Source organism: Blennius ocellaris, assembly GCF_963422515.1.
Source record: "Blennius ocellaris genome assembly, chromosome: 24".
Classification (NCBI taxonomy): domain Eukaryota; kingdom Metazoa; phylum Chordata; class Actinopteri; order Blenniiformes; family Blenniidae; genus Blennius; species Blennius ocellaris.
Genome location: NC_137673.1, coordinates 1,740,775 through 1,755,207, shown reverse-complemented (window position 1 = coordinate 1,755,207; position 14,433 = coordinate 1,740,775). Strand labels below are relative to the sequence as shown.

Here is a 14,433-nt window from a genome sequence, read left to right as displayed (position 1 = left end):
TGCAACTTTTTGAAAATGCTCGGAAAACGCCGCTTGGTCCCGGTCCCAATTATGAGTGCTGCAACAGGTGCAACATCACCGTGGCAACTCGCTGTTCTGCACCACGCTGCGTTGTCACTTGAACCGTTGTCGTGGGAACGGGTAGCAACATCGATCCGCGTCAGCCTTTGTCCCGGCCGCCGCTGACAAAGCGGCACGGGGTATTTATTGCGAGGCGTGATTGGCAGCCGGGCCGATCCCCTTTCGTGGGTCAGCGGTGGGACGGCAACGCGATTCACCCGGGAGTCCATCAATCACAATTTAGCTTAATTAGCCGGCAGGAAATGACACGCCGAGGGGCCTCTGCCGTCTGAATGGACGGATGGATGAATGGATACGAGGAAGTATGATGGATATCGGCACAACACAATGCAGCAGAAGATAATTTAATAGTGCAAGCCCGAAGGAGAAGCGGGATCCGGAGAGCCTGGTTCCCATCAACCAGCGAACAGACTTCTTATTGTTCCCCAAACTTCACTTCAATCAGGAGCTGATTTAATGTACGAGCTCGTCCCGGTGGCCTCGGCGTAAAGGACACTGGACCAGAAACATTTGTCATCCCCGCCCTCGCCCCTCGCCCCTCGCCCTCGCCTCCGTTACCGGGAGGATTGCGGGAAACAAAACCCTCCAAGGATGTGCAGGAAGCCACACCACCGCTAGCCTTCAGCGGGTGTTTTTTAAAACTTTGATTCTAAAGGTAACACACCGAAACCAGCCGGAAGCTCCACAGCAGCGGCTCAGCGGGCCTTGTGGCTGGTTTCAAGGGGACGCCGTGACCTTAAGAGAACACACTCCCAGGCGGGTTTAAGCACTGCATTTCAATAGCACATCCAAAATAATAGAATACAAAACGCTGAAAGACTCTGAATTAACTCGCTCATGAAAAGAAACTTTCTCTACAGGCTTTTGTTTTCTTTCCCCAGGCGACATAACACGTTCAACCCCACCATGATTTTCCTTCCAAACTTTCAACTGGAGGGAAATAAGTCTGTGTGATCCCTAACCGCCACCAAGACAGAAGGAAATGCTTTATTTTGAAAGTATACATTTCGCCTGCATTGATTATCATTTTGGAAACACGCTTCACTTCCGTTGGCTCTTCACTCCTGCGCTTAACGCTCAGTTTGTTTTTTTTTTTTAATGGGTCGTGAAGCGGCCTTTTCATACACAATCCTGCTGGTCGCTGAAAATATTGTGTTTAAAACCAGTACAAGGAGGTAAAACAACTCAAATCTGAAGCCACGTCTGGTTTTCACACGAGATATGGTGCAGAGCTGGATATACGAGGTACCGGATAACTGAAGTACTAGATAACCATGGTACCAGGTAACCAGGGTACTGGATAATTGAAGTACCAGATAATTGAGGTACCAAATAACCAGGGTACCGGATAATTAGGGTACCCGATAACTGAGGTACCAGATAAGGGTACCGGATAATTGAGGTACCAGATAACAAGGGTATGGGATAATTGAGGCAGCAGATAATTCAGGTACCAGTTAATTGAGGTACCGAATAATCGAGGTACCAGATAACTAGGGTACAGGATAATTGAGGTACCAGATAATTGGGGTACCGAATAATTGACGTACCAGATAATCGAGGTACCAGATAATTGGGGTACCGAATAATTGACGTACCAGATAATCGAGGTACCAGATAATCGAGGTACCGAATAATCGATGTACCAGATAATTGAGGTACCAGATAATTGAGGTACCAGATAACAAGGGTATGGGATAATTGAGGCACCATATAATTGAGGTACCAGTTAATTGAGGTACCGAATAATCGAGGTACCACATAACTGGGGTACCGAATAATTGAGGTACCAGGTAATTGACGTACCAGATAATCGAGGTACCAGATAATCGAGGTACCAGATAGCAGAGGTAGTCAGAAAGAGAAAGTCAGAGGATGGATACGTTTGTCCAGAACCAACATCTCATTAGCACCTGCTCGGCAGCGGCGCTACAATTAGCATTAGTCCTTTTCCCAATCGCCCTGATGGACCAAGTGGACAGTCTTCAGCCCGCTAACTCATCCCCCATCGACGCGGGGCCGGCACCCAGCAGGAAGTACTTCAAATATATAGTTCTCTGGCTGTCAACAGACGCCTCGTCTTCATTACACTTCTATCTGTGCCTTCGCACATTCAGCTGTGCGCTAATCCGTCAAGCGGCCGCCCTTCCAGTCATCCGTCCATCTCGCTGCCTTCCGAGTCCAAATTTCAATCTGTCATCCGCGTTGGCGCCTCGCCACCACTTCACCTGATACTTTTTTTCCCCCGGCCCCACGCTATGAAACACTCGGGAGGAGATTTTCATGCTACTGCATCTCAGTGCCGATGAATTTCAGGTCAGTTCCGAAAGGTTTTCGTCCCGATCGGGAGAAATGACAGTGCCTTATTACCGTGTTTGCACGATGCCGTATAAATAGCTGAATATTAAGCAAACAGATCCACAATATTATGCTTTCCGATGATCTCACCTCGGTAAGCCATAACTGGCTGCGTCTGCAACGCAGGCTTTACATCTGACAACGTGGTTAAAGGTGAAATGTATTCATAAACAAATGTGTATGTGAACAACAGGATACCTGGAACATCTGCAGCTTTCACGTCGGAATAAATACATTTAAACAAGCAAAATAGGAGAACTGTATGTCGAGAAGATAAAGCAAGCATAGAGTAATTTCCGGGAGCCGGCAGAAGCCCTGAAACTACCTAATTAACTAATTTTTATGCGGAAAGGAAACAAAATAGTGTATGTAATAATGGATTGATTTGGAACATCTTTCATGGTTTTCTGGGGTATTTTCAAACACGGTCGTACTTTTATATTCATCAAATGCGAAAACTATACTGCGGAGTCAATGGAAACTTTTACATGACTTTTATGCCACACTAGTGATGAATATACGCTTTGCACAGGGGGGGGAAACAACCTCCAAATGTATAATTAACCTGCACATACATGAAAAAGTAGACCGGGAAGACGGTAGCGAAGGACCTGCTCGCAGTGACACGGAGACAAATGGGAACAAACTAACAAGGGAAGCCTGGATCTTGTACTTGAGGGGAGGAAAGACGGCGTCCTGACAATGGAGGCGTTTCTCCGACGTTTCTTAGGCGGCAAACTGGAGCGGCCCGATTCCGCAGAGCGACGTCGGAAACGACAGAATGAGAGAAAGACCGTCGGAACACGTCAAAGGTATGTAGTAAAAACCGACTTGCCTGAAGAGAAGGAAGCAAAAAATTGAGAATTGTTTGTACTTTTGACGGCTTTTATGGACAATATTTATTGGAAATAGCTCAGAAATGTCCATTTCTGATGGATCGTGCTTTTCAACACCAGCAGACCAAAACCTGTCAAAGGTATGTTGTAAAAAAAAAAAAAAAAAAAGACTTGCCTTTGACGGCGTTCTGTCAGAAACATCAACCGACAAATGTGGAAGAACGGCATCAATAACTCAAAGGTACTTTGTAAAGACCAAGAACAAAGCAAAACACTTTTAAATTGTCGTACCTCTGAGGGCTATTTATCGAAACTGGCTGGAAAATGCCCGATTCTGACAGATCGTGCTTTTTGACACCAGTAGATCTCTTTTTGCCGATACCCTCACGAAACGTACCACAACTTATGATTCCAGCACATACTCGGGCTTCAGCGTGGCTATTAACGCGGTAGAACTCTGTCAAAACACGTCAAAGGTATGTCGTACAAAACCGACTGGCCTTCGACAGACTTCTCTTATATTTGCCAGAAACATCGACCGACAAATCCTGAAGAACGCCGTCAAAAAAAATGTTCAAATCCAACTTTCCTGAAGCGATAAAGCAAAACACTGATCATTCCTCTTTATTTTTGACGGCTTCTGAGTACAATATTTATCCTAACTTGCTGGAAAACGCCCGACTGTGATGGGTCGTGCTCTTTCCGGCGGCCGCCACGCGATTTTGTCGGCACCCTCGTGAAACGCACCGCTTCCTGTCCGACAGACGATTCCGACGGCGTTGTGGTTATTAAAGGTATAGTAGAGGATTTTCTTCTTCCGGGTGGATCATCAAAATAACTGGTCCTCCCAATTGTCAATCATTCTGGTGATATATGACGTAAGCCCGTCGTACGTGCTCGTCCCTGCGCGCAGCTCACTCCACACGGTTCTCATCATGCCGGTGGCCGACCCGACGCATTATTCTCGGACATTTTTACACAGTTTCACCCCCTCTGGTGCAAATCTTCTTGTAAAGTGAGCTTATGTGAGCGATGCCGACTTGTGACTTGTAAACAGAGCGTGCACGAGGAGAACTGGGCTCGTGCACGTCTCTCGCACGCGTTTTAGTAGGCGTTCCGTCTCGGGAGCAGGTACAGCGTTGCGCATGCGCATTTTTTTCAAACGGTGGAGAGGGCGGTTCTTTCCTAAAATTCCTGAAAATCCTCCTGTATACCTTTAATGCAGCCTAAGTGGGTCACTCATACACGTCAGCGGCGCCATTCGTCTCATCCGTCTGCCGGCGCCAGAGGAAGACGCGCAAGAACCCAAAAGTACCGGCGGCGCCACGTCCCTTGAGAGTTTAAGAACGCGACAGGAAGTGAGAAGCAACAGGAGAGTGAGCGAGAGAGAGAGAGAGGACGGGCGCCGCAACCTTGTTTCCTACCCGCCATCTGGCCCGCCGATACCGCCGCCCTTGGCACCCGGGCTCGGCCTATTAGCCTGCTAGTTAGACTGGCGTTTAGCCTGGCGGGACGCGAGCGGGCGGGAGCCAATGGGTCGCCTGCTTTGGCTTGGCACCGGAAAAAAAAAAAAAAAAAAAACTTAACAGGGAAACATAGCGGCGTGCAGCAGCTGCCTCCTCCGATCACGCCACTCGGCGCTGATTCGATTCCATCGCGACAGGACTCGATTACGTTTTATTAATTTTGGCACGGCAGGAACTTCCATGGAGTTTGATTCGATCTCTGGCAATGAAATTTCACTCGCCACAATCAGATTCACGTGAATTGAAATGACTTTTTTTATTTTTTTTTATCACAGTCTCTTCCTGCCCGATTTAATGGGCAATAACGTTCAGATTTTAAGCTAGGCTATATGTATTGTAAAGAGCTGAAATATAATAAAAAATAAAGCTTTGGCCAATTTCCATTATTTTGCGTTTACAAAACATGTATGGATGTTTGCAAATATTGGACGGAGTAGGTTTTGAACAAGGTGTTTGTGTTTCAGTCAAAAACACAGATTTTGGGGTTCTTGTTGTAGAAAAGTTTCGTGGCGACGTTCTGAAAACGATCACCGTTTACACAACAGCAGCAGACATTCTTAAAACGGTGCAGTTAGCCCGTTCTGGCCAGGAAGTGGCGCTGTTGCTTGTTTTTTTAAACATTTTTTCTGTTAAAAGCACCGAAAAATGTGGTGCTGTGTAAATAAAGTTTAATTGAATTATACCAAAGTCAAAGGATTTTTAAAATTTGACCCCACCTTTCCAAAAATGTGATTTTTCTCCCATTTTCAGACTGAGCTTTTTCAAAAAGTTGTATTTTGTCCACTTTTTGAAAAAGTTGCGTTAATACCCAGTTTTCACAATGATGGAACTTTTTCAAAAAGTCCCCCCCTCCTGTTTCCATGGAGACGGACACTATTTACCATTATTGTGTGCATAAGGAGTTGCAAGCGATTCTGCCGTCTCCTCGGGACGGAGCTCTGACGTTTTCGAAAAAGCCCTTACGTTACGGCAATGGACCTTGAAAATTTTTTTTTTAAAAGTTGCACCGTTTTGAAAAAGTTGTTCTTTCCGTTGTGCTGTCAACCTAGAACTCAGAGTTAAAATACGGCCGTCCAGCAGAGCTCCGAGGTGACGAGGTCACGTAGGGAAATGGAGTTTCCCCCGCGGTGCTGAAAACGAGGCGTTTATTAGGCAAAATTCCACTTTAAATAATTGATCGGCTCCTCCATCTTTGGGACCCACGACGCCGGCGGGAGGTCGGACAGACTACGCCGACGTCGTTTCCCGCCGCTGGATAACATTTGGAATAGGAGCTGGAGGGCAAGGCCTCCAGCGGGCGAAAGGGCACACGTGAGAAATCCAAAAAACAAAAAAAGCTTGCAGGCAAATAAATAGCATATCCATAGCACTGAGATTGCCCTTTGTACAACTCGGAGCCCTGCTGACTGCAGTCGTTCCTTAAATTGATTTCTCATATGCCGCCGCCTCCGGGGGCCGATTCCATTTCCATCCGTCCGCCGTGCCTCTCGTCACGTTCGCTCCGTCTCCCAGTCTATTAATCAAATCACGCAATCAATTCCACCTTACAGGGGGAAAGACACAGGCCGCCTCCCCCCACAGCAGCTTTTGCATGTCGTTAATGGGAGGATGTGACCGTCGTTGCGTGAGATGAACCAACTTCCTGTAAAAACTCTCACCGGGGTAATTCCCGCGCACCAGCGTGGAAATCCGACGACATACACTCAAACCCGGCGTTCGACGACGACAGCGACCCGAGTGTAAAAGGCTTAGTTTGCGTTTTTTGCTGCGTTTCCTTTGAGACTTGCTTTGGGCGTTTTTTTTCCAAAAGATGCGTTTTCTGCCCTTTAAACGTAGAGTTTTCAAAGAGTTTCGTTTTCCCTCTTTCGACTGAGGTGAAGCCTGCATCTTCCCCTATTTTTAGACGGAGGAGTGTTTTCAAGAAGTTTTGTTCTCCCCGTTTTAACAGAACTGTCACATTTTCTAAAAGTTACGTCCCCCCCCCATTTAAATGTAGACATAGCATCTCCAAAACAACTAGACATGGTGTTTTCAAAAAGGTTGCAGTTTCCCATATTTAGATGGATGTTTTCAAAAAGTTGCATCTCCCCCATTTTGATGGTGTTTTCAAAAATTTGCGCTTTCCCCGTTGAAATGGCGTTTTCAAAAAAGTTGGTTTTCAAAAAGTTGCATCTACCCCATTTAGATGGTGTTTTCAAAAAGTTGCAGTTTCCCATGCAGTGTTTTCAAAAAGTTGCATCGCCCCCATTTAGATGGCGTTTTCAAAAATTTGAATGTTCCCCTATTTGGATGGAGTGTTTTCAAAAAGTTCCTTGCCCCGTTGAAATGGCGTTTTCAAAAAAGTTGGTTTTCAAAAAGTTACATCTACCCCATTTAGATGGTGTTTTCAAAAAGTTGCATTGCACCCATTTAGATGGCATTTTCAAAAAGTTGCATTTTCCCCTATTTGGATGGAGTGTTTTAAAAAAGTTGCTTTCCCCGTTAAAATGGCGTTTTCAAAAAAGTTGGTTTTCAAAAAGTCGCACTTCCCACTATTCCCTGAGTGACATCGTGTTTTTGCCCGTTGTCGATGGACACACAGCGTTCCTCCAAAAGTTGCATTTTCACCGTCTCCACAGAAACGCAGAGTCATCAAAAAGTTGCGTTTTTCCCCAGTTTAGACATCTCCAAAAGATTTAAGCGCAACGCTTTTAAAAAGCCTACGTTTCCCTCCTGTTTCGGAAGAAAGCTGAGCATTTTCAAACAACATTCCAGCTTCTAAAAAGTTGAGTTTTCAGCCGTGTCAACCGCAGGGGAAACCGCCGAAAGCCCCGAGAAAAAAAAACCCAAAAACCAACTTTCCTTCTTTTTTTTTTTTTTCCTTGTTCTGACGCATTAGCGTCTGTTTCAAGGTCCCACGCCGACAGACGACGGGCAGAATTGAGCATCCCGCTCACACGCCCCGCTAAAACTCTGAGGTATCCTCATTATTCACATTACACTGGCGCGGCGTGAATCGCCTAATAGGTCAATCTGTGTGGACTTTCGCAGTCGTTCGGCGGCGCGATAAGAATGGAAATTGCTCGGCGAGGGTGATGTAATACCTCTGCAACAAAGGGAAAGTAACAAAGCCATGAATATTCCAGTTGAGGCTTCACGAGGAGCGTCTCCAGGCCTGACCTCGGTGGGATTAACTGTAATAATAAATTAAGATACATCTCACCCCCCGCCCCCCCCCCCCCCCCATCCTTCATAACGGCGGTTTTTTTCTAACAGCCTATTGATTAATCCGGGAGAAAGATGAGCTGCCAATCGAAAACAGTCCCTTAAAAACGCCGGGGGTAATAAAGTCTGGGTCTCAGTGGCTCGGGGCAACTTAATCAGGAGTCTTTATACGAGGGGACGCGCCGACGCCGATACCCGGAAGGGTGTTGCGCAACTCCGCGCGTCGTCAGCAGGCGGATGAGGCGACGGGCGGCGTTTGGAGATTCGTTAATATGAAGAACGACAGAAGTGAAGAGACAAAGTGTCAAGAGGCGGTGGAAGGAGTTTGTACAGCTACAGCGACTTCAGTAGTGATACTCGGACCGGAAACTTTCTCACCAGACATTAGCATCAGCAGCGCTAGCCTGCCGTCGCGCAGTTTATCTACCAGGAAGTAGCTTAAGGATAGTACTTGGTATCGGTACTCGCATCGGTAGTCGGTATCAGCATGTAACTAAAAGTTAGAAGTCTTACTGGCAAGTTGCTAAAGGTTAGTACTTGTATTGGGAGTCAGTACCGATATAGGTACTTGGTATCGGCAAGTAGATAAAGGTTAGTACTCGTATCTGTACTCAGCATCGGTGCGTAGCGAAAGGTTTGTACTTGTATCAGTACTCGGTATCGGCAAGTACTCAGTATCAGTAGGTAACTAAAGGTTGGTAGTCGTATTGACAAGTAGATAAAGGTTAGTACTTGTATTGGTAGTCAGTACTTGTATGGGTACTTGGTATCGGCAAGTAGCAAAAAGTTAGTACTCATACGGGTACTCGGTATTGGCAAGTAGCTCAAGGTTAGTTCTCGTATCGGTGCTCCGTATAGGCAAGTAGCTCAAGGTTAGTTCTCGTATCGGCAAGTAGCTCAAGGTTAGTTCTCGTATCGGCAAGTAGCTCAAGGTTAGTACTCGTATCGGTACTCGGTACCGGCACGTAGTTCAAGGTTAGTTCTCGTATCGGTACTCGGTCTCGGCAAGTAGCTCAAGGTTAGTACTCGTATCGGTACTCAGTATCGGCACGTAGTTCAAGGTTAGTACTTGTATCGGTACTCAGTATCGGCACATAGTTCAAGGTTAGTTCTCGTATTGGTAATCAGTATCAGCAAGTAGTTCAAGGTTAGTACTTGTATCGGTACTCGGTATCGGCAAGTAGTTCAAGGTTAGTTCTCGTCTCAGTACTCAGTATCGGCAAGTAGCTCAAGGTTAGTACTCGTATCGGTACTCGGTATCGGCGAGTAGCTCAAGGTTAGTACTCGTATCGGTACTCGGCATCGGCGAGTAGCTCAAGGTTAGTACTTGTATTGGTACTCGGTATCGGCAAGTAGTTCAAGGTTTGTACTTGTATCATTACACCAGAGATTTTCGACCAAATCAAATTGATCTGTTGCTTCAAAACGCATTCAAACATTAAAATAAGGCGAACGCAGTTTTATTTTGAAACGAGCATCTTTTACATGCCTTCCTTGAACCGCGGCTCCACCGAGAATAAATAGAAACAAAGTGGAAGATCAAATAAAACAGGATAAAAAAAATAAATGTCCAAGGCGACTGAACCAGAGAAAGGAGGACAATAAATAAACAGCTAAATAACAGGAGGATTTATAGTCTTCAGGACATTTTATCTCTTTTAGTTTGTTTTTACCATTGGTAAACTTTTTTTACCAAAAAAAAAAATTCTAGTGATTTTAGCCTTTTCATCCGAGCAATTATTGTAGACAGAGTAAAAATTAAAACGATCCGACTCCTTCTCGAACTTGTGCAGTATCGTTCTGAGGTACAAAAACAACAACAAAAGAAAACATTGGCGCCAACTCCGACATCGTACGAAACGGACTGCTTTAATAAGGCGAGATGTCCGATGTGACTTATTTTCTGCGTCTTCTGTAGTGGTGGTGAACGTCTATGGCGGTCATAGCGCCACCTAGAGGCCTGGCATATGTACTACGTCGTGAATTTTGTTTTTATTATTACCCTGAAGGTACTCCAGTATCTGCATGCCACACGCGCCCAGCAGCTCCTTGCTCCACTCTTGGCATCACTTTGCAGCGCTCTACCCCCACCTGCCGTTGTGCGCCAGGACGCGCACACACGCACACACACACGTACACACACACACACACATAAAAACGAGAAGATATGAGGAATAAGATTGATTTTCAACAGATAGCCCCTCACCCTGCAGCACGCGCGCACAGTCCCGCCTCAACACATGTTGACGCGTCATGTTTAGCGCGTTGGGCACGCGTGACGCGCCCCGCTGGATCAGGACACACGTTTAAAAAAAAAGAAAAGTGTGGAAGAGTGTGTGGGCTTGTAATCAAACAGCCTCTCCGGTGACAGCTGCGCACGCCGCACGCGCACGCGCACGTACACACACACACACACACACACATATGCGCAAAGCCAATTAGCGCCAGGAGTGCAAACTTTCATCCCCCAAAAATAAGGCACAGACACACACACAGCAAAATAAAATAAAAAAAAAGGCACAAGGCTCAGATCTGCTGGATTGAAGATGAAGGTGGATCGAGAAGGGGAAAAAAACCTTTCAAAATAAAACGGAGATGCGTTTAAACACCCACAAACTAAAATATGGAGATGACAGTTCTAATCCTGGAGGGGGGCGAGCGCAGACTGCCCCCCCCCCCTCTTCTTTTCCAGCATCCTGGACCCTGGCAGACGTGCCTCAACTACAAAACAATCCAGTTAAACAATCCAGCCTTCTCTCCTCTCTGCTGCAAGATCGGGATAGGAAATACACCCAACTTCCCCACAAAGCTTCTTTCTTTCTCTCTTTTTTCTTTTCGTTTTTTTTTTTTTTTGCGTCTTTTTGCCTCACCTTGGCTGCCGCAGACGAGCACGCAGAGGAGCTGCGCGAGTTGGAGCGTCATCTCTGGGGTTGTAAAGGATCACAGGACGTAGGGCTCTGCGGCTGCTTGGAGTAATCTAAAAACACACACACACACACAGTCCCGGTGTTGAGCTCCGCTGGCGACTGACGCGCCTCCGCTCCGTCCGTTTCGCTTCCTTCCTATACGCGCGCTCCCGCTCCGGCGCGCTCACGCCACCTCCCTCCCTCCTTCCCTCCCTCCCTCCCCTCACGAGCATCACTCGCCTCCAACATCACTGCTGCTGGAGGAAAGGAAGAAAAAAAAAAGCTCATGTAACATGTTTATGTTTGCGTCACTTGTTTGGAATTGTGTAGGGAAACAAAGAAAAATGCGAAAATATTAAAAAAAAAATCTGCAAAGACTCGAGGCTGATAAACGACGAATACAAGCATGCAAAGTAGGAAAACACCTTTTGTATAAATTCATTAAAATCCCCTCAAACTGCACCGAGGAAAGCTGCAACGTCAAATACAAACTCCTCAATCTCCAAAATATAGAAGAAGTCACTCAATACCAGAGGGAAAAAAAGCACATTTGTTTTATTATTAGAGCAAGTAAATGCAAGTCGAAAGTCAGGCATAAACAACCAAAATGACTAATTACAGTACATTTCCCCACCAAATATACCACGTCTGTCTTTATTACCCCAAATCACACGTAGAAAAACTGCCACATTTGCCAATTTTAGGACAATTCTCCACCAAAAACACCCAATTTCTCTTCATTACTCAAAACTGCACATGAAAAATTGCATTATTTTAAATTCCATGTTGGGAAATAGTCTTAAAAAACACAAAAAAATCTGAATTTTCATCATTATATCAAGTAAATAACAGTGTATTCTTGTCTAATGTTGAAAATCACATTAAAACATCACAAAATTGCTAATTTTGGGAAATTTCTTTACAAAAAAAATCCAGTTAAAAAACAAAACACTGCAATATTAACCAATGTAGAATCATTTTATTAAAAAATCTCTTCATAACAACAGAAAAGAAAGTATTTCATGATACCTTTGTCCATGTTTCTCTCAAATATACAAAACATGAAATATTTTGAGAAAAATAAAAGCCTTTTATTTTACAGTAAGTAAATAAAAGTCAATTAAAAACTCTTTTTACACAGAAAACCATTAAATGTCTCAGATTGCTGGAACTGGTGACATAATTAAGAGAAAACTAAGCAGCGTTTGAGCCGGAGACCATTTGGTTGACAAATTGCGTCAACTTGCTTGGAACAATGATTGCTCTCTTTGTTTGAAGCCCCACGGCTCCTTTGACTCACTGCAATGGCAAAGTGCACTTTTTTTTCTGCTTTTATTCTGTTAAGTCACAGGAAACGTGTCCATGCCCTTTAACAGATTGAAAAAAGTGTGAAAAGACTTTGTAATGCAGGATAATCCAAAACCTGTACTCGCAAACTCTTGACATTAACGAGTCGGCGTTTAATTGCATGCCAGGCCACAAGATGGTGCCGTCGCTCGTTTTTGGAATGAATTCACAAACGTGCACACAGAAAACGATATCCTATAAACGTTAATGTTCCTAGTTGAAAAATTGTATGGATAAAAGATGTGCTTTGCCCCGTTTCCATGGAGACGGACTGCTCCAAAAATGTTGCGTTGACCCAGAGACAGAGTTGCAGTATTTTCAAAAAGTTGCAATTTCTCCCATTTTCCATGGATATAGAGCTTTTTTTTTTTTTTTTTTCACTCGTTTCCATTGTCCCAGTGTTTTCTAAAAGACGCACTTTCCTCATTTCCACGCATTCTGAGTGTTTTCAAAAATTTGCATTTTTGCTCCCTGTCTTCATAGAGATGGAGCATTTTCAAAAAGTTGCAATTTCTTCCATTTCCATGGATATGGAGCTTTTTTTTTTCTCCAATTTTCACTCGTTTCCATTGTCCCAGTGTTTGCTAAAAGACACTTTCTTCATTTCCACGCATTCTGTTTTCAAAAATGTGCATTTTTGCTCCCTGTCTTCACAGAGATGGAGCATTTTCAAAAAGATGCATTCCCCCTTGTTTCCAGAGAGTCCGCGTTTTCAAAGAGTTGCTCTTTTTCAGTTTCTCCTGGGTTGCAGTGTCTTTGAAAAATTGCGCTTTCCCCATCTCAAGGGAGAGGGTGGGTTTTTTTTGAAAAGCTGCTCCCACCCCACATCCCCTTTTTGCACAGTGAGGGAGTCAGAGCACTTTCAAAATTGTGCGTTTCCCTCATTTCCACGGAGACTGAGTCCGAGCATTTTCAAAAAGTTGCGTATCTTTCACTTGCACGGACACAATCACATCGTAGCTGGCTTCAGCGTTGCTCAAGATGATGTAACGGAGTGCGTTGCCATGGCAACCATGTTGAACGGTTCATATGATAAAGCTAAAAACAAAGACGTTTGAAGTGAAAACGCACCGTTTCGGAAAAGTTTCACGTCAGCGTGGCCATGTTTTGACAATTGCTTCCCCCGGAAACGCAGAAAATGATGCAGTTGGCGCACCAGGCCACAAGCTGGCGCCAAAGCGTCGACTTGAAATGAAACCACACACAGTGACAAGGACAAGTTGCTTTTCCCGCCATTTCCACGAAACGAAGTCAGAGTGGGTTTTTTTTTTTTTTTTTCCTGCTTCCACGGTCGGAGCATTTTCCAATTCTCATCGGCGAAGGCGCGTTTTCAAAATGTCGCATTTCACCCCTCCGTGTGAACAGAATGGGAATATTTTCACAAAGTAATCTTGTCCCACATTTCCACAGGTTAATACTCGCATCGGTAGTCGTTATTCCCGAGTCGTCAAAAGCTGGTAGTCCTCCTTGTTCTGACCCTTTTTAAAAAAATGCACGCTTTAGTGAAACAAATAGAGTTGAGTGTCAAAAAGTTGCCCTCCTATTTCAGGAGCAAAAAGTCAAATTTTCTCCAGTTATGAAGAGAGTTCTTTTTTTCAAAAGAGTTGCCAATCTCAGTAGCAAAAACAAGCTTTTTTTTTTTTTTTTTTTTACAAGTTTTCACAAAGACTGAGTTTGTTTTCAAAAAGTCGCTCCCCGATTTCAGTAGCAAGAAATAGCTTTTTCTCATTTTCTCAGATTATTGGATCGATACCAAATCTTGCAGTGTCACACAGCACTAGTGGGAGTATTTTTGAAAAGTTGCACCTGCTACAGTTTTCACAAAGACTAAGCTTTCTTGTGTTTTGGCGCTAGAGAAGGAGCGTTTTCAAAAAGATGGACCATTTTCTATAAATTCCATCTTTCAGACAGCTTGTCGCAAGCGTTTATTAACTCATTGCTCCTGTTTCTAAACAATCGTTTGCTTTTGTTGTTTGTTTTTACTTTTGCTGGTTTGATTTCAAAACAATGAGGATTAGACTTTTGACTTTGTTGTTTCTTGCTTTCATCCAGCAATTCGGTTACAAATAGTACATTGGAATCTATTTTTATTTGCAGCAAATCGTCACGTAGATATGAGGGGCTGCACGATTGCTAAAAGCTACTGACCTGTATGCATAGTATTTGTTGTGACCG

At 44.5% G+C, this 14,433-nt stretch overlaps 1 protein-coding gene across 1 annotated transcript in view; it reads right to left on the bottom strand.

Moving 5' to 3' along the window:
- The window catches only part of ncam2 (neural cell adhesion molecule 2), a gene marked incomplete at both ends in the record, with an annotated part of 251,101 nt that extends 240,174 nt beyond the window's left edge, over window positions 1–10,927 (bottom strand). The window contains one exon of the mRNA XM_080520194.1: window positions 10,876–10,927. Within this exon, the coding sequence (XP_080376320.1) occupies window positions 10,876–10,927 (52 nt within the window). The remainder of the gene's footprint in view (window positions 1–10,875) is intronic.
- Between the last annotated feature and the right edge of the window lie 3,506 nt (window positions 10,928–14,433).